The 21,396-nt window shown below is 37.5% G+C and overlaps 1 protein-coding gene across 1 annotated transcript; it reads left to right on the top strand.

Annotated features, from left to right (window-relative positions):
- Positions 1-496: 496 nt before the first annotated feature.
- On the top strand, positions 497-20,467 carry foxn1 (forkhead box N1). Its single transcript, XM_037546860.1, has 9 exons — positions 497-580; positions 9,347-9,466; positions 10,779-11,117; positions 12,370-12,468; positions 13,019-13,146; positions 14,974-15,070; positions 16,829-17,036; positions 17,984-18,421; positions 19,928-20,467. The coding sequence occupies exons 1-9, from the start codon at positions 542-544 to the stop codon at positions 20,191-20,193; spliced, it is 1,734 nt and encodes a 577-aa protein (XP_037402757.1). The 5' UTR covers positions 497-541; the 3' UTR covers positions 20,194-20,467.
- The last annotated feature ends 929 nt before the right edge of the window (positions 20,468-21,396 follow it).

Raw genomic sequence — 21,396 nt, 5'->3', positions numbered from 1 at the left:
AACCCTTGTGCTGAAATACAGCTCTGAGAAAGCAGAGGAAGAGTGAGAGATGTGGCAGAGGAGGGTGTGGAGAGAGACAGGACAGCAGAGAAAGGGTGAGGTGAAAGTTTTCAGTTAGGCTGCCCCCTCAGGTGCTGACATTGGGCAGCGAGCCTGATCTCTATAGCAATGGGATGTGATTAGGGCTGTATCTGGTATCTCATTTAAAAAACAAACTATCTCTGAGAGACTGGCTTCCAGAGACTTTAGCAAATATGTGTGTGTGTTTATATGTGTGTGTGTGCTGCAGAACCTGTTACAGCAGGTCCTTCTCCCATGGCTCTGTGGCTCCTATAGGTTGGCTCTGGGCCAGAGGGAGAGATATCTGTTAACACTCTTTCAGCTGAAACTTCATCAGCGAAGTGAGAGTGTACGAGAAAAAGAACGAGATAGATGAAGAAAGAGAGAAAGAGCAAGGAGCTTTATGAAGGAGGCGTTCATATTTGTGGGTGTGTATGTGCATGATATGCTTATTATGGGATGACTTGGTATGAAAGTCTGAATGGACGAAGCTTTGAGGAGGGTGCTCGGTGGAAATAAGGTAAGTTGTACCAGTCATGGTGAATGATTCTGAGATGCTTTTGCACTACTGAACATATAGAATCATTGACAATAATTCATTGGTTTACTGACTAACATGCAAGCAAATGATGTTACTGTTGCATTGAAAAATGTGTGATTCTCTGATATATTTTGTACCATCTTGTTATATGGTTTGCTACCAGTGTCAGCCCAAAATGACAGCTACACAGCAGCCTACTCTATGTGCAAATACAATAAATAAATAAATAAATGTTAACAAATAAATAAAAAAAAATATTAATTCTTCTTAATGCTAATTCTTCTTTCACACTGACCCACATAATTTTTGGCTTATGAAACTACAATAACTATGTAATTACCACAGAGTAAGTATGACACTAACATGTAGTTTATAGTTATAAGCGTGAGAAATTGAAGTACAGGCCCATACACAAGCCCTTGTGGTTTAAAGGGTTAAATCCTAAGCCCTAAGGGGGGCACCTTCATGTTACTTCCAAGGGCATTAGAAGTGCAGATACATTGGAAACAGCAGCTGTGCAGAACATAACTCTCTCCACATGCTGGATTTCCAACAGCAACCACGCACTTATTGATCTGAGATGCTGATAGCTTTAATGACAACATTCTGGTATTTTAGAAATGTAGTTATAATGACAGTTTTTATTATCATATTATTTTTAATATCACATTACTTACTGTATATCTTACCATGCTGTCACACCTTAGTTTTAGCATTATTGTGTATCGACAGATACAAAAATAATTTTGCTGCTGCAAAATGAACACCGCTTTGCAGAATGTCTGTCAGACATGGTTCTCTTATTTAAGGTGTAGTTTAACCTCAGACGTGAACTTTGGCTTTTTATGCCCCTCCTATGCTCCATACATGTCTTGCAAGTATTGCGCAGATTTTAATAGTATATAATATCCTTTACATATGTGACTCATTCAAGGCCCCTGTTCACAGTTTGAGGAGTGACAGGCAGGTTTACAAGTGCATGCATGCATGTGCAGGAGAGAGACAGTTGCATTCCAGCACCATGTCAAATCATTGATCCAGTGTGATTTGCATATAACTCTTAAGACAGTGACTGTGTCTATGTGTGTGCCTGGGACATGGAGAAGCTAGGAAAGGGCCAAAATATGTTTTATATGATGTGTATTGATTTCACTAACATTAAAATGTGTAAGGATCCAATGGCCTTGATAACCATTGTGAAATAGAGAGGTTTTTACTTTCTATAACAAGTGACTAGTTATTACAGCAGTTTGAGTGCAAATAGTCATTATGGATCCTCTCTACGTGGCTGTGCAAAGCCAGTGCAGCACATTGGGATCTTGGGTGACTCTCCCACAGCATTTTGTCCATTTCATATTCATATCCTACATATATCATAATATGCAATGAGGCGAGGGCTCTTTGGAAATGAAGCAGCACAAGGTGCATTATAACTAATATTGTTATTATAATTATTATATAGAAATATATTGTTCCTCTCTGTGATGGAAAACTAGTTGTATATAGTTCTTAAAAACTATTATTATTACACAAAATAACAGTCTTTGGTATGATATAGAGCCCTTTTTGCTAGGAGAGCAGAAGTGGTATCCTTTATAATAGAACAAGCTATTGATAGGTATCGCTGAATAATAAGCCAGTAGTTGATGAGGTTAATACTTTCACTTTGGCTCATCTAGAGGCATTCTGAGACATTCACTTATTTGTTCATGTTTTAGGGCAAAATAATGCATTCTACCATGAAAGCTCTCAGATCAATCAATTGATAAATCAATTCCTCTTGGAATATGTTGCCATTAGTCTAACTATGTGGAGCTCTTTTAACTCAGAGTAACCATGTTTAAAACCCTACAACTTTGGTGAACAAATAAATCAGAATGACGTACAGCTGGAAGGTACCCCTGGTGAAATGTAGCCTGTGTATGTTAAACACAACAAATAAAATGAAACTATACTAATTTGAAGAAATTCTAGAAAAATACAATATTTAAATTTGCTCTCTGTAGAGGATGTGCTAACTTATTTTCACTTTAAATAACCAACAAAAAATGTAATTTGACCAGGGTTGTTTAAACGTTTGTGTACATCTGTAAGTCACTGAGATCTGAAATCTACTGCTTTGTCTGCAGTCTCCTCTGGGCTAAAGTGTTGCCCTGTCCTGCACATTTTACTGCTCTAACACACCTGACTTCATCAGCATCTTGCCCGTCTTGAGCTGAACTGGATGTGTTAGAGCAGGAAAATACTAATCTGCGCAGGTCAGGGGTTCTCTTTCTTCATTCACATTGATATCACTTACACGTTTCTTAGTTAGTGTGGCAGAAAGTGTTTTGACAATATACAGTGTTACAGCTTACAGCTGACCCCATCTTAACCTCTAAATCTGTCTCTGGTATTTTTATGTACATCATGCAAAAAGTATTTTAGTATATTATGATTATTAAGACTATTTTATGAACAAAGTTTAAAAACAGCTTTGTTATAATTTCAAGCTGTCTCCTGCTGCAAATGCTTAGACGGTTAGAAGGTAGTAATGTTTCAAAAATATTCAGTGCTCTGTGAAGAAACATAGATTTTTACTCTAAAAAGTCAGTAACATGGTGGACTGAAAATTGTTCTGAACATCAGAAAAGACGTTTACATGTAGCAGATTATAAGAAAGATTGTTGTACTATTTGATGATCATTTACTAGAATCTATTTGTTTATTTATTTTTTCATTTATTATTTCATAATAGTTAAATACTGTGTGTTTCTAGTCCTGGTAGAGGCAGATTGTGTTGAACTACTATTAACACTTTTATATTTATGTAGATTTAATAGTATCTAGGCATTCCTCTACTGTTTCACGAGTTCTATGGTTTTCTGTACCATGTTGTTCTGCAATCTTTATTTTTTGGCTTATTTTGACTTCGTTATTTACAACAGAGTTCTTTTCTGATGTTGCAACATTGCACTTAGTGTAGTTGTTTAAAATAAGAGTATTATGATGGCTTTAGAAGACTCTAATTAAGGACCACACCTCTGTATGTGTATTTCACTTCATCTACCCTTTAATGCAGAGAAACATGGAAGTGTATGTGCTTACAGCACCTTTAGGACACATTCTCATATCTTTTTGCAGTACTGTGGGCAATTGCGTAAGGAAAGGGCCTTCATTTCATGGGTGTAACCATAAAAAAAATAATGAGAATGTTTGGAAATCACATGATTCATTAATTCAACACATCAACAACAGACCTGTCCAGGGGTCTTGTTTTTTTGTTTGCACTTTTAAAAAGTCACCTTTTATCTGCAAAATAAATTGATTTGGCTTCCTGTTTTCCCAGATTCTTGTGGTTTCTGCTGTTTACAAGATATTTAACAGTGAATAACATGTTTAAGGGTGAATAATAGACACAGGCACAGGGTGACTGTTCACAGACACTTGTCTTTGAAAAATCATGAATGGCCAGTTTGAAGCGTGTCATGTCAGTGTATAGTATAATATGATATTACAAGACTGTATGATAGTATGCAAGTGTCTAGCCCATACTAAAATCTAAAAAAATTACAATGCAACTGTAATGCATTTTTGGTTTATTTCCTAGAGTTCAGCAAAGCAAACCCTTCATCATGTCTCGCATAAAATGATTTTTTCGCACATCATTTTTGCACAGCGGAAAAAAGTGTGATTTTCTCTGGTAGGCAGTGACAGACGGACCACAAAAGGCATCAAATTTGCTGGCAAGGGCTGAGTGGCTCTTGTGGTAAGTGTATGAGGCTGTTGAGGTTTATTCCCACTGACTGCACCTGAGAGGAAACCTTTAAAGAGCAAGACTTACAGCCAAAGTGCCGACAGGGCAGATGAAAAAACTCCCACCGGTGACATGATGAATGAAAGGCTAAAGGGAAACACACAGTCCATTTGAAATGTCAATCAAACATGGGTAGGGAGGCAGAGTCAGAAGGCTGTGGTTGCAATGGCATGCATGAAACAAGCAAGAGATCAGTGAGATAAATACAAGCATAAACAAGGCAGAGGAAATGTAGTATTGTGTGAAACAGTTAACCATCAAACTATTTAGAATGACTTTATTCTGTAGAAGAAAGGACAACACAGCACATACTTAATACATAATAATAATAATAATAACAACAATAATAATAATAGTAATAATAATAATAATAATAATAATAATAATAATAACTTTATAGAGCACTTGGTGGTTTGGTGGTGTTGCCCATGTGTTCTTGTACTTGTCCTGTACTGTGCCTAATTCAGAAAGCAGTCAGGGCTGAAACACTCTGTAAAACCTCAACTTGAAAGGACAGGGCTAAACTGCTGTAGGTTAAATAGGCAGGAATTATGTAAATGTGTTGTTTTTATGACATCATGAAAACAATAGATTTAAAACAGGCTGTTTCCATCCATATATGCACCATATAACTTAGCTTGTTCCAGTTTGCAGTTTTATCAATGCACGCACAGAACGTCAGGTTCAAAAAAATCACGGGAAATGTAATTTTTCTCATGCCCTTTAATGTCAATGCTAATTGAAAACTTGAGAATTTGAAACTTTCACACACTAGGGTTTGATTCTCCATCTTGCAAGCGTTCCATTCCATACCAATAAGAAACTCCTAAAGCATTTGCTCTGTATCATCATTTATGTTTAAGTCACTCTTGTTCAGAGTATTAAATGGCAAAAAATGTTACTATAAAACAAGCCATTATACACAATTTCTGTCATTTGTATAATGTAGAAGATATTACTGCTGCTCTCTGTGTGGTAGACAGGGGTTAGAGTCCCAGTGGTGTAGTCCTTAGAAAAACAATGGGTATATCATAAATGCTTATATAAATAAATAAATGTTTACACTTTACTGTACAACACAGATGTAGTTGGGGTTTGCATTGCTGTGACAGAGATGGTTATCTGTGAGCTCACATAAACAACTTCTCTGATCTGACACAATGTAAAAATGACAAAATAAATGTTACCTGAGCATTTTATTGTTCAGAAATCCCTTTTTAAATCCTGATGTGACAGTTCATATATTTCTAAATGTTTCAGAAAATATTGGCCTTATTTTGAAGCCACACTGAGTTTTACAAAATTGCTGAAGCCTACTTAGCTGCTGAAATGATATTAATTTCCCAGAGCTAATGAGAGCAAATCTACCAACCCATGGTTATTTAACATTGTGCTACTAGTATGCTAGACTAGCAAGTCATATTGATATTTATCAGAATCAACATTCACAGAGGATTTCAATCAGAAAGTGTTTATTTTTACCTTACATCAGCATGTCTATGACTGACTTCAGGAGAGTTGAACACAGAATCCTGTAGTTGTGTCCCTTGATGATATCCTGTGGTGGTATCCTGTGGTGGTATCCTGTGGTGGTATCCTGTGGTGGTATCCTGTGGTGATATCCTACAGTGGTCTCCCATAGTAGTATTCGTAGAAACAGATGAAAATGAACCAAGCAAACTTGTGAGGCATCTTGCATTATGGCCATAGAATAAAAAATAGTGTTTATATACAAAAACACATCTTTAGAAGTCAGTATACGAGGTCTGTATACGACATATATGCCTGAATACATGAATAAACCCCCAACATGCACAAGCACAACATGATATACCAATAAGAGTCCATGGGCAAGACTCCAAATGCAACATTCTTCTACCTCTGTAACATGTTCAACTTGTAAGTCACTCTGGATAAGAATGTATGAATATGCATAAATATAAATTTCTGTTATGTAAAAGATGTAAATTATATGGTTGCTTTCCTAACAAAACTAGTAACTCCAAAAGGAAAAGCATTGATAATGTAAGCTGTTTCTATTAGTCTATTCATCACAAAATGTTCACACAACGTAAAGGTCATTGGGAGTTATCTAACAACATAAATAAAAATAGAAAAAAAAGCTGAAGTTTTAATATGACAACAATAAGATCCACCATTTCATCAAAGACTAGGAATTTAGAGTGATCCCTATTGGATGAATTGCCATTTATCTCGAGCAGTACGGGAGTGATGACCATTTTCTATGCTCAGCCTTTTTCTCTTTGTATTCAGGCCTAGGTCACACTGATAAGCATAAAGACATCTCAACTTCCGCTCCGATACTCAGTTACACTGTCTCTGTGTTTCGCATGAAGTCCAACTCATCCATCTCCATTTCACTTCCACGCTGCAAATATATTGGCTCTTGTGTGACAAATGCTTCATGGTTTGTTGGTGATTTTAATGAGTTTTTATCCCAGACAGTCCAGTCTGTTGACTGTAAGTGAGAGAAGGCCGCTTTTCCAGTAAATCACCTGTGGCCACGTGTGGTGTGATCAGGTATCAGGAGTCTGAAATGAGAAATATATTTCCCCCTTTTTCAAAGTGGTTGAAACATCTTCACTGCTACAGAAAGTGCTTACGTGTACACTTGGGAAAGAATTTCAATCAATGTCAAGAAGTTCCACAGCGATGAACCTGTGAAAGTTTCCTGGAGTGGTCACATGGGCAGAACAGCTGAGAAAGCAGCCTAGACAGGTCCACATCTGGGACAAAACAGTTACAGTAAAATGCAAGGGGAGCATTTGATACCCCTTCTTTTGTGGCTTCTCATTTAGATTTGAATGCCTCTTTTACTGATGTCCATCTGTGTATATGGATATATTTTGAATGTTTGCAGCACTTCTGTACATTGCCTAACAACAATTAAGCAAGTGACATTATATTAATAAACTGTTACCTGACAGCAGTGAATACAGAAGATTTGTATTATCTGATTCAATACATACAGCGTTTTCATAATAGAAAACAGACACTATTTGTAAATATTTTTTCAGTATTTCTAATGGTTATTGGTTTGGTTTAGTTAATAATGAATATTTTGTTCATTATAACAAAGTAAGAGTGTCATTATTTCTGTGAAAATTAATAAAATTAAAAGTGCCTTTCTACAACAACAGCAACACAAAATCTACTGAAAGGGGAATTCCAACAATTTGTCAAAATTTCTGTGTAATTACATGGTTTACGCAGATGTGAACAAAGTCATTCAGAGTAAAGATGTGAACAAAGTAATTCGGAGAGGTTTGATGTGAAACACTCTGTCCTAGAGTCACAATGCATGGGGAACAGATATCTGAAGCCTTTAAAGCTTCTTAAAGCTACTTCACAGAAAACTATTACACATAAAATGGTTATGAAAATGTATTATTATAACTTTTCTCAATACATTCATGGCAGAGGTGTATGTACAGGCAAAAGACTGCTCGATTAATTTTTTTTTTAAAGATTTACCACTATTTTACCATTACTAACATTTCATATAAAAATCTGTGTAGGTTCACTGGTTATGTTGGATAATAAATAAAATTTCTATATTTGTGTTGTAGACATCATGACCCCTGTAACCCTGATCACCACCATTGTAAAGAATCCAGGTTTTCCTACAATGTACCATTTCACATCAAACTACTCACAATGATCACATGCCAATGATTCAATTATGTAGAAAGCTTGCAAAATTGGTGGAATTCTCTTTGAAGTACTGCAGTAGAATTTCTGAGTACATGCAGCATTCGTCAGCAAAGGATGGTGTTGTCCCTTAGCCCTATCCCTCTCTTACTTGTGTAGTTTTTGTCTAAAATAAAAACCTTAAAAGCGAGGGATGTGACTAATTGCAAAACAGTAGTAATACAATTTTAATGACTAAAGCATATACACACACACACACACACCATCTATGCTGCTTATCCTTCTGGGTCACAGTGACTGAAGCATAGCTGAGTAAAATATGATAATTGATTACCATACTAATTAATATATTTAATATTATAATATGCTTGAGTAGAAGTAAAAGTATTGTCATTTGAAAATGCTTAGGAAAGTACAAATGCATCAAAATTTAACTTAAGTACATGGGACTAAGTAAATATAGGTAATACCTACTCATTAATATATCCTTGAGAATTCATCATGGCGCTGTTGATACAATGCATTCTACATGCTCATTTTTTATTAATTCAAGTTCATTCTCAATACTAAATATAGCTCTCCCAGTCATCCTCAAATGTACAGATCTGCCATTGAGGTTTCAAAGTAATAGAATAATTCATTGTTAGAACGTGTTTTATTGAAAACACTTTGGTAACAGATTTGATGTGACATGATTTGATTGTGAGGTTTGTAGGTTGAAATGCAGCATACAGCCTGAGTGTACAAATTACACCATGTTTCTTCATTTTAACAAGCTGTGAGCCAGAGACATATGACTAATTAGATTTCTGAACCTGTGCCAGCAGTGATGCATTATTACATTCAGCCTGGCGTTTAAAGGCACTCCAGCTAAAGCGGTTTCATCTGAGATAAAGCCATATAAACACAATCCACTGTAAAAAAATCATGTAGCTTTTTAACTTAAAAAGTAGGTATCTTGAATTGTTGACTTCATTGAGATTAAATAATATGTTAACAAATGTAAAGCATAAATTATTCCTCTGTAAATATTTCAAGTTCAGTGAACTCAAAAGTTCAACCTGACCAGACTACTTGCTTTTTTCAGTTTAAAAGCCACATTTTTTTGCAGTGCAGTTAAAATGTTCTTTTTTCATTTTGACTGTCCAGTTATAGCCACAACATGTCTAGTAATTGGTCCTAACACAAGGCTTTCACCATGCGGACAATCTACTCATACATCTGTTTAAAAAAAATGCATCCAGGATAATGACCCATCCTTTGTGGTCACTCTGCAGGAGCAGCGCTGGGGACTGATGTCTACTGAGCCATTTCCACTAGCAGTCAGCGGCAGTCCAACAAAGAGCTTACAAGGTGCCCTACTGGTGACCCCCTGCCCACAAATGCCACTGTCCCAGGTGTGACTCTTTCTCACCTTGAGTCATTTTACATCACAAATACTTAGTTTATGTATATTTTATTCGGTTCAGTTATTGTACCTGCAGCCTTGTAGATAAGTTACTGCTGCTAGGCAGCTGCACACATGAGCACGTACATACTTTTACTTATGCAGTTTGAACAGGACATGAACTTCAGCAAAATACACCATCCAAGGACATAGTGCCCTGAAGCCAACATGCCTGTGTTTTATCTTGTCATTAATCAGAGTTTCTTTCATTTATATTAATTAATGACAGCCCTGAGGGGGTGATATTTCAAGGCAAACGCTTTAATGTAATCTTTATCAGATCAAGGGCCCTTCTATATCTTTTGCTTTTTGAAATGGAAAAAAAGACACCTCCGGTTTAGATCATGAAGCAGTCTGAAATGAAATTATGCCATCTATTACAGTAAAATGAGGGGCAGCAGGTGATTCTCTTCATTTTTCAGTGATTTAAAACGTATTGTCTGGCACGTCTGAATGGAGAAAGTGCAAAATGTGGATTTTCAGAGACAGCTCTGCTCTTGATGGCTTCAGAGGTAAAAGGCCCATATTGTACATTTGTATTTTACATTTGTCCTGGAGGGCCACTTCTAAGGTTTGTGTGGGATTATTTACCAAAAACTGTTACAATTCCCTTGCAAATGACCATTGTCCAACATTTCTCCAGGGGTGTCCAGTCCTTGTTCTGATCTAGCTCTAACTATAGTCTATCACACCTGATTCAGATAATGAAGGCTTTTAGTGGCATCTGAATAATAGAGCCAAGTGTGATGGATCTGAGCTCTCCAGGGTGATAGATCCCCAAAAAACAGGATTGGGCACCCTGTCTTTTTCGATTAGAATATATACAGGCTGTTTTTGATACTTTGTCTTTAGGATTGATATATGTAGATGACCTCCGTTCTAATTGGCCTGGTTCAAAAAGCAGTCTGGGCTGCTTATAACGTCAGTGTGAGCGGGCAGGACTAAACTGCTGTAGGTAGACTAGGTAGAGATGTAAAATCATTGGTTTTACAATGAGTTCAATACAGGATTTATGGCATCTTAGTTTCCAGATTTAGACTGTTTGGATTATGACTGAAGAGGGCATCATCATGAGGAGCATTTATTTAACAGCACTTGCTGAACGTAGTTATTGCTGCATGGGGAAAAACAGTCATACAATTCTTATATCAGCATGCCCTTATTATAATACACATATGGTTTAATAATATTATTTAATATAATTCTTTATTTTATTGTGTTTTATTATGTGTGGTATTTTTATTTTGCCCTCCCATTTCTAGTGTCCAAAACCCAGCATTGCAGAAGGCTCTGTCAGCAGCTCTCAGAGAGGGAGTATCCCCTACATGCTTAAGAATGGTGCTGCAGAGCGCTTCCGCAGACACAGTGTGGATGGTAGCTCTTTGGGTCAGGAGCATGGCTCCAGCAAAGACAAGCGCTTTCACCCTTACAGCAGGCAGTACAGCGATGGAGCAGCTGCTGGAGGCAGAGCAGCCTACTGCTGCCTCAGAGAGTGCCAACTGACTGATTCACTCACTCCAGCCCTGAACAGCACTGTGGAGGAAGAAGAGCAGAATGCCTGGACTCCCTTCAGCACCGCTGTGCAGCCGTCCATGTTTATGGTAAGAGAAATTTCTGAGGAAAAAATGACTAGATTTTTATTCTGCATGATTTCATTGAAAAAACACAGGTATGAACTTAAAGTGTGATTGTTCTTTGGATTAGACTAGTAGAGAACATTAAATTTGTGTCAGAAAATAAGAGTAAGATTTGTGGGACAAGAAGTGAGACACCACATACACTCTAGTGAGCACACACACACACACACTAGGGGCAGTGAGCATACTTGCCCGGAACAGTGGGCAGCCCAATCCGAATAGTTGGGGTTAGGTGTCTTGCTCAAGGACACCTCAGTCATGTGCTATCAGCTCTGTGGATCGAACCGGCGACCTTCCAGTCACGAGGCTCGTTCCCTAACCTCCAGACCATGACTGCCCCCATATATATATATATATATATATATATATATATATATATATATTTTTTTTTTTTTTTACATTTACATTTTTTTTTTTACATTATTTTACTTTCACTGAAAGTCATATTCATACTTAGGGGGGTAGGGGTGCAATTATTTTTTTTGCACTGAGGGTCATTAGGTCCTATTTATAGCCCCTAGGTTTTTCCCACTTTCTACCCCATTTACTGGCTACAGCATGACTATTGACCAGCTATTACATGGGTAGTCCCAATTCTCAACACAGTAGTTACACTGACATGGTAGCTTGTGTGGAGCTGGTATGAGTGTATCAGGCACAGCTGGGGGTTTTACACATGCCAGTGTCACTGCTAGGTTGAAAGTGGTCCACCACCCAAAAAAAAGATGGATCTGTGGTCAGACACTAATAATTTGTGAAGGTCTAGGCGAGGGGTACACGAGCCCGGTCCTGGAGGGCTGGTGTCCAACACAGTTTGATGATTTACCTGCTTTATTACATGTGTCTGTTAATTTTGGGCTTAACAGTGGGTGTGTTTGAGCAGTGAAACTTCTAAACTGTGCTGGCCCTCCAGGACCAGAGTTGCACACCCGTGGTTTAGACTTTAGCGGCTCGCTAACACAGCCTTAGACTGTATACTAGGACTCACCTATGGGTAGGGATATCTAATAAAATAATCAGTGACTATATGCAAAAAGGACTGGCCATTTTCATGCATTATCACAGTTTCACATCAGCGGCTATGAGCTAGAGGTACTACTGTACAGGAACGTTAGACACATATGGTTGCAGATGTTTCCCCATTACAGTACAATATTAATGTAATTGAAGTCTGATATATTTTTGCTACTGTTCATCTGGTCTGTATTTCGAGCAGGGGGCAGAACAAAGTCCTGCTGACATGCAAACCATGCCTGAGGAGCCGCCCAATTATTCATCATCTCCCCACAGCACATACAGCACCCTCCAACAACCGGTAAACTGGGCGCAAGGGTGTGTGTGTGTATATTTCATGCAATAAGAGAGACTACAACCACATAAAGACCCTTTCTGTGCTCTACAAGTACATTTGGCCTGTTCTCACCTTTTTGATTCACAGCTTTCATAGTGCATTCTGTTTACTGTGTAAAGTCAATAGCAGTCTCCCAGCTGAACTCTTAACATGTGTCAACAAGGAAGAAATGCCTCTAATGATAACACACAGTGATATTTTGGAACTGTTTCATACTCGCAATCAAAACATTGGCAGGATATGCTCCTATGTCTTCACAGTGTCAAACTACAAAGGCCAGTACAAGACAGCTCAACAAGTGTACAATGTCTTAGGAAAAAAATGTATGGTTTTCTTCTGGGTATTTTCACAAATATCACAGAAGTGCAAAATTTGGTTCAGTGATACGTGCAGGAATTACAATGTATCACTTGCTTTGAAAGTTGTATTTTACTTGTCTAGTGTAATTTACTAAAGATCATTCCACCATGAACCGATTCTCATAGTGTGTGTGGATTTTCTTGATTCTCTCCAGTTTTCAGGCGAATACTCATCTGGAGGACTAGCAGGCAATTCACACTTCTCTTACCAAAACTTCTCTTCACAAACCAGTCAGGAGGGTCCAGTCCAGCCTCTCTACCCCAAACCCATCTACTCCTATAGGTGAGCTCGTGTGCCTCCGGCCTTCTTTACCCACTGCTTCAACACACCTGCCCTGAATGAATTATTCCCTAAGGCATGCAGGTGTGTGAAGAACTGTGTGTGTCTTCAGTTCATGCAATTTTCTTAGTATTGCAAATATTTCCATTCACTATCCCAGTAGAAGATAGTTTTGCTGGTAGTGTTTTCAAACTGTGAAATATGGAATTTGTTAATAATTTGGAAATTTTATTATTTGTGACTATAACAGTCATGATGTCAATGAGTAAGAGCAGCCCTAACCCTCTTATCTCAGTACCACAGCAGCTACTGAAATAAATGTCTTTAAATTCAGAAGCAAAACATATCACAGTTATTATTAATTTATTATATCCAGGCCAGAAAACTGAACCTGCAAACTCATGTTTTTTAAAAATCAGACATTAGGATTAGAAATGAAGTTAAATTTAGATACTTCAACTGTAGTTAGAATACAATCTAAATATAAAATGTGTATTAAATGTAAATTGTAAAATAAATATTTATATTAACATTGTCCACTGAATTCTGATCACCAGTAAAATAAGTCAAGATTTTTTGTACTTAATTTATCTGTTTAAGCCTGTACCATCATTCTCAACTGTTTCAAAAATGATTTCCCCAAATTCCATTTATTACACTTATCCTACATTTTTAAAATAAAACAATACACAAATTTTGTAAAAAAGTTTTTTGAAAGAAATTTTTTATAGTATAAAGAACAGATGCAATTTACCATATGGTTTTTTGAATAATCATTAAGTCAACTTGGCCCATGAAGATTTGGCAGGCCTGGAAGTTACCCACTTCCTCACTGAATGAGAGACCAAACATATTTTTAAACCATACAGTACTGTGCAAAAGTCAGAGACCACCTGTTTATTTTTACTTAATATCCAGTCAAAACTTAAAGTACAGGTTATTCATTTTTCACCATCAGGAAAAACAATCAAAAGCTTATTTACAAAAGAAAATTGAAGAAGCCTCAATACCTAAATATAATATTAAGATTTAAATAAGTATTTGTTGAACTGACACTTTGCCTTTAGTACATCTTCCACTTTGTTTGAGAGACTTGCTTTCAGGTTTTCCAAGAAATCTGGAGAAACAGTTTTCCACCAAAGCTCAGTCTTGGAAGTTGGTTGCATTTACTGCTTCTCATGACCCAAGTAATCTCACATTTAACACATTTAATGATGATGTCTGGACCTCATTGTTCTGAGATCTCCAGCAGATTGTTCATTGATTTGTTTCTTTTCTCAGTAAAGACTTCTTGACAGCTATCACATCCTTTCACTTTGTTGACTTGTCTTCTCACAGTGGAAGGATGGACAGAAACATCTGTGGGTTTTTTCAGATCTGAAGCAAGAGTGGAGACTGATTTTCTACTCTCTCTCCAACATCAAACTTTAAGCATGGCTTATCTGATAGTGCCAGTTTTGATGGTCTGCCAAGTCTTATTTGTGTGGTTGTTTGGAGTCTAATTTCCTCTACAGGCTGTAATATTTTTTGTATTTGCATATTTATTCATTTATTCAATTATATAAGTGGATTACACTGCATTTTTTTATGCAATTTTAAGTCTAGAGTGATCTTTGTAGAGTAAAGTACACATGGTTTACAGAGTTAACTGGGTGCCACTGCGCACAGAACTCATTCAGTCAGTTATGACAGTAAATTACATTTCTTATGTTTGCTTGTGGCTCATAAAATCTCAGTGCTGCATGTTATAGAGAGACATATGCAACTTTAAATATAAATCAATCATTAACTGGCAGTATAAATGTTTTTCCTTTCCTTGTATTTCTGCAGCATTCTCATTTTCATGGCTCTGAGGAACAGCAGGACTGGCAGTCTGCCAGTGAGTGAAATCTACAGCTTCATGACGGAACATTTTCCCTATTTCAAGGTGCTCTAATAGGCCTCATTTTATTTTATATCTAGTGGTGCTTCTGTGCACGACTTATTTATACCAAATAAGGAGTACACGTTTACTCTTCTAAGTGCTTTACTAGTAATCTTGCAGAAGTTTGAACTAATCCACATGGAAAATGGAATATTTCTTTGGTGAAAAAATATAGTAAGTGCTACCTGATGGGTCTTGTATCCACTGTATGTTCATAAGAGCATAATGCTGGCAAAGCCCCATTCATGATCAATGACATGGAATCACTAGCACAAATAACGCTCTGTGCTGGATTTCCTTCAGGCTATACCCGTTATAGCTTGATCTTTGTGCCTTCATCTACCGACTTGGTCCTGCTCCCAGGTAGGCTTAACCAGCGAAGGGATTTACAACATGGCAATTTTTTGGTTCCCTTCCAGGCAAATACTGGCAAACAGCCAAATGAGTTACACAGATCTTAGCGTGCAGAAGTGATGAGGGTGTAGGATGAGTAAAGTTGAGGTAATACATGCCACAAGTTGTACATGTAGTGGTTGCACATGTAAGATAATGGGTGGCATTGTTTATTTTCAGTTTGATTTAGGTTACAAAATTCAACATAAATCTGTTGTGTAAAATGTATCCCTGTGTTTCTGTGAGATCCAATGTCTTTTTTACAGTACAACAGTAGACATATTGTATCTATAGCTCTGGCTTCTGTCCCTTAAATTGATCAGCTGAATTGGGTAATGATAGTGCCATTCATTATGTTACTGATCACTTGCCAGGAATCTTTCACAAATAGAGCTCCAGGCATCAGAGCACTGATTCATTAAAGCAAGGGTTAAATTCCTTGTATATTATGCCAGCACAAGACAAAGATCATCTTGCGATCATTTTCTATTTTGACATTGAAACTCTGAACCCTGATTTGCCCTGAAACTGCTGCAATTTCAGTCACTGTACAGAAGAAGGTAAAATGTTCATGGAAATAGAAATGTATTCAGTATTTAGAAAATGTATTCAGTATTCACAAAGCTGCTAGAATACTCTTCCACTCTAAAAGCTTAATAACCCCAACTCACATGTTACCTGTCCTGCTTCATGTCTAGTTTAAAGTCCTCCTGCTAACTAGCCCCAGCATATTTAACCAAGCTCCTGAACCCTCACTGCCCTGCCTGAACACTTATGTCCTCTGACACAGGTTGTCTAGCTGTCCCAAAATGTAGACTAGTAACTGTTGGAGGCAGATCTTTCAGCGTCATGACCCACCAAACTACGGAACATATTACCGCAATCTCTCATCTTAAAAACTAACTTTTTCTTAGCGCTTTCATTCTTCTCCTAACTGTGGGTTTTTTCTACCTCTGTACAGCGACCTTGGGTTTGAAATAGGTACTATATAAATTTCATTTATTTATTATAATTGAACTGAAAATATGGTATTGTACTGAAAATTTTTGTGTATAATTTCTATTTGCTGGGTTTATCATATTGGAAAATAATAAAACATTAAATTTAACATGTGCCATAACTTTTGCACAGGCTGAATGTTAAATTCAGCAAAAAAAAAAAAACAAAACAAAAAAAAACCCCAGTAATAGTGCATTAAAATGTGCAGAGGTATGTTCTCTGTAGAAGAGGTGTTAACTTACTTACACCTAGAAAACAAAGAAAAATGTATTTGACCATGGGTGCCAAAACATTTGCATACGACTATACATATATTTTTCTACTGCATGGATATTTTACTTAGTCTCATCTTTGTTCCTGATTGAACAGACAGCACCTGATGGTTGGAAAAACTCTGTCCGCCACAACCTCTCCCTCAACAAGTGCTTTGAGAAAGTGGAGAATAAGAATGGGAACACTTCTCGTAAGGGCTGCTTGTGGGCCCTCAACCCTGCCAAGGTGGAGAAAATGCAGGAGGAGCTGCATAAATGGAGGAGGAAAGACCCAGTGACAGTGCGCAGGAGCATGGCCAGACCAGGTGGGCTAAGAACTGAACTGCTAAGTGACCTAAAGTTAAAATATTCCCACAGCATGAGTCTACAGTACTGCTTGGAAAAGTCTGGAATCACTACTACATAAAACATTTAACAATTTTTCAAGCATCAGTATTAGGAAAAAAAAAGTAAATATGAATATTGATAAATGATGCATTTCTCTCTCTCACACACACACACACACACACACACACACACACACACACACACACACACACACACACACACACACACACACACACACACACACACACAATCTAAGACATTATCCTCTTGTGTTGCGGAGGGTGCTGGATGCCTGTCCCATCACTCATTAGGCGAAAAGTGGGAGACACACTGGACATTGTATTTATCTATTTAATTTTTAGTTGGATATCTTGCTTATCTCTATGCAGCCAAATTGGTTTAATATTTCTGAAAACATTTATTAAAAATTTCCAAAAGAGCAGCAGTGTACTGTGTGTATTTAAGTAGCAATTCTTTTCTTTTTAAATTATTTCATTTATTGAAGCGAAGCAACTTATTGTTCAGCCCTACCTGACCCCATGTGAAAAAGTAATCGCCCCCTAGCTACTAAAACAACCACTTAATCAAATTGACTATTGGGTTGAATTTCATAAGCCACACCCAGCACGATTACTGCCAGACCTGATGAATCTAAACATCAATTAAATCCACAGTGAGGTAAAAGACTCATCACAACTGGTTATTAGTTTTGAGGGGCAATTACTTTTTCACATGGGTGATATATGATATATTGAATAAATCTTTATTTTCAGTAAATGGAATGATCATTTAAAAGTTGCATTTTGTGTTTACTCGTGTTGTCTTTATCTTATTTAAAATTTAGTTGGATGATCTGAAACATTTAAATGGGTCATTAGGTTTTAGGGGGTCAAAATGAATCATCCTTTGCTTTTCTTTCTCACAGAGGAGCTGGATCAACTTCTTGGGGAAAGACCAGAGAAGCTAAAGTCTCTCTCTGCCCACCTCAATAACCACACATACCCTCAGTTCTCAAGAGTCAGTATGCCTCCTTCCTACAGTTCCAGGACCCCCCTTAGGCGACCCCACTACAGTCACTATGGCTTACCTTCACAAACTCTCTCCCAGCAGCACCCCTACCTGCCCACCAACCCCCAAGCCTTCTCCTTCTACACCTCCATCACTCAACAGCCCAGCACAAGGCTGCCCCCTAGAACAGGCAGCCTGGACTCTCCTTTACCTGCCCACACCCCACCCAGCTACAGCTCTGCCCTTCAGGCCAGCCACAGTGCTGCAGGGAGCATGCAGGAGCTGCTGATGGATGGAGAACTGAGCAATGACATTGACACACTCAACCCCAGTCTAACAGACCTGCAGCTCCAGGGTGAGAACACAGCGAGCTTCTGTCTTGCTATGCTTAGCTATTTATACAAATGAAATGTTTTCACACTCCACTATCCCATCTCCTCACAGCTTATCTTTTTCATTCCTTCCTCTGTTCATCAAAGGGAGCCTAGTCTTCTAGCTTAGAGTTGAAGCTGCCTAGAACTCCGACCCAAGTTCTCAGAGTTCTCTGCCCTCCTACAGACTCTTCTCATATTATACTGGTCCAAACTAGCAAGTTAGGAGGTTAAAGGCATAAAGATGTATCCAGATTGAGTCAACCTTATTGTTTTGAATTTTTTTTATAGATGTAAGTCATTTTATAATGATTTTAATTAATAAATAAGCTTATGTGTAATATGTACACTAATCAGGCATAACATTATTATCACCTCCTTGTTTCTACTTGTTATTGTCCATTTTATCAGCTTCACTTACTATATAGATGCAGTTTGTAGTTCTACAATTACAGACTGTAGTCCACCTGTTTCTCTGCATACTTTGTTAGCCCCCTTTTACCCTGTTCTTCAGTGTTCTTTTTGGGTGGTGGATCATTCTCAAGTGTTTAAAAACTCCAGCAGCACTGCTGTGCCGGATCCACTCAGACCAGCGCAACACACATGAATACATCACCACCATGTCTGTACTACTGCAGTGCTGAGAATGATCCACCACCCAAATAGTACCTGTTCTGTGAGGGTCCATGGGCTTCCTGACCACTGAAGAACAGGGTAAAAGGCAGCTAAAAAGGTATGCAAAGAAACAGATGGTCTATAATTGTAGAACTACAAAGTGCACCCATTTTGTAAGTGGAGCTGATAAAAAGGACAATGAGCCTAGAAACAAGGAGGTGGTCATAATGTTATGCCTGATCAGTGTATATATTTCTCTGGTCGATACAGTTACATTTTATGGTTGAAGGGTTGGTACTATGAAAAACAGACTTCTTTAGATGGCATGCATACATATAAATAATTTAATTATAATTAAAGCATAAGTTAGAGGTCTTCATGCTCTGCGCATGGCCTTGTATTGTATAAGATGCAGATGTTTTCAGTCATATACAAGGTAATTTTGCAGTTTTGGGGTTAATATGGATTCCTTGTTTCTGCTTGGATTAGTGCATTATTTTATATATTTTGGAAATTTATGGACAGGAAATTTTAATCAAATTTAATATTAATGGAGGTACATTAAGTTTCCTTCCTTTCATATGAATTTCAATGGATTGTAGATCTATGGTGCAGGAATTCAAGAAATCTTTCTGTCAATGCCATACTTTTGGGTCAGCAGGGGAAATTATCTAACATTTTCACTCTAGAAGAATTTTAATAGTCACCTTTTTCAATCCATGCAGAGAACTTTTAGTGTTTATTATTTAGTCAAAATCAGAGTCTAAACAGGCAGGCATTATATCTGTATATCTTTCTATGAAAATGTCTTTTGATTGGGTTTGTAGCCTACAGTGCAGTTTTGTCTTCTCACTGTTTGCTCTGACTCTCTACAGGACATCTCTGGGAGGAGTTGAGGAATGACAGCTTGGCTCCGGACTCTCTGGTAGTCATGGACACGTCCACCTCCCCTGGCCAGATCAGCCCCAACCAGGCTGGGGATTGTGTTGAGGGTTGTGGCTCAGGCAGTGGTGAAGTGAGCACAACTGGGTCAGAAACAGGGCTGCAGGCCGCAGGACTCTACACACCCAGCTTCAGCAGTGCAGACAGCATGGCCGGCCTTCATTCCCCCTCAGTAAACACTCCAATTCCACTGCTATGAAGAGGTGCTACTTTCATCAGAGGACTCTACCATATCCTCTGCTTCCTAACCTGGATATATAGTTAGTATCTGAGTTCCTAATGAACATCTGTGAACAAGTAAAACACTGGATGAAATAAGGTGCTTGATTTAAAACCTTGATTTTTTTTGATAATTTTTACACATTTAAAAAATTTTAGACTTAGGCAAAGCAATGTTTTTACAAGCTTTATGTGTCATTACTTCAGTCTGCCATTGAAGATGCTGTATAATCTCATAGAAGGTTTAGATGCTCCAATCACTTCAAAATCTGCACGAAATGAACTACCATTTTACTCCACAGGGGAGCAGTAAAGCGCTTCTCTAACATGGAATTGCTGCCAATTCAGCCAAAGAGGCACAACATGTACCAACACAGCCTTTGTCAACAACACTGGAGTGGTCTATGGGTTCCCATGATATGTTATGCCCTTGGGATATCACTGAAGGAAATGGTTCAGTGTTTTTAAGGAGAAATTACATGTGTACAATGACTGAAAAAGATAACCCACAGCAATTAATGAGCGTAACTTGGAAATGTATATTAGGGCTAAATGTAAATTAAACTTTGCTGGTGCTTGCACTTTTCTTTGATCATTTTCAACTCTTGATGGTATCAGAGAACATATTTATAAGGAAAAACATTTATTTCAAGAATGTAGACTGAAATTGACAATATTGATAAACACATAATAATCACTATTATGTATCAACTACATAATATATGTATAGTTATCTCTCTAACATGGTTTTGACCAGCACGGCTATTAAAAATATACTTCAGACAAAGGTTTTTATGTGAATATAAATAATCACAAGTTTGCAATCAAAAATTAATTAAATCATGAATATGTTAAGTAAAAAAAAAGTGTCTAATGGCAGAGGGTTAAGCTCTGTATCCTATGTCAGCAAGGTGCTTCTGTTTCTTGTAATCTGCATATAGAGAGCTCATTCTTTTGGACCCCAAAACAGAAGTATAGTGAAATAACTCCTAAAAAATGAATAACTGGTACTCCTTTGACCTTCGCACTGTACTATATCCATATAGTGGCATCCTGAGATCACAAGAAGAATTAATTTTTTCACCCTATTTAAACCTGGAAATAAACACCAAATTTTTAAAATCTTGGAAATATTAAGACAAATTACTTAAAAATTGGACTATTTCTAGGACACTATCTAAAC

This window comes from Pygocentrus nattereri, chromosome 17 (genome assembly GCF_015220715.1).
Source record: "Pygocentrus nattereri isolate fPygNat1 chromosome 17, fPygNat1.pri, whole genome shotgun sequence".
Taxonomy (NCBI): Eukaryota; Metazoa; Chordata; class Actinopteri; order Characiformes; family Serrasalmidae; genus Pygocentrus; species Pygocentrus nattereri.
Note: the sequence above shows the minus strand (reverse complement) of the source record. Positions and strands in the feature narration are given on the sequence as shown.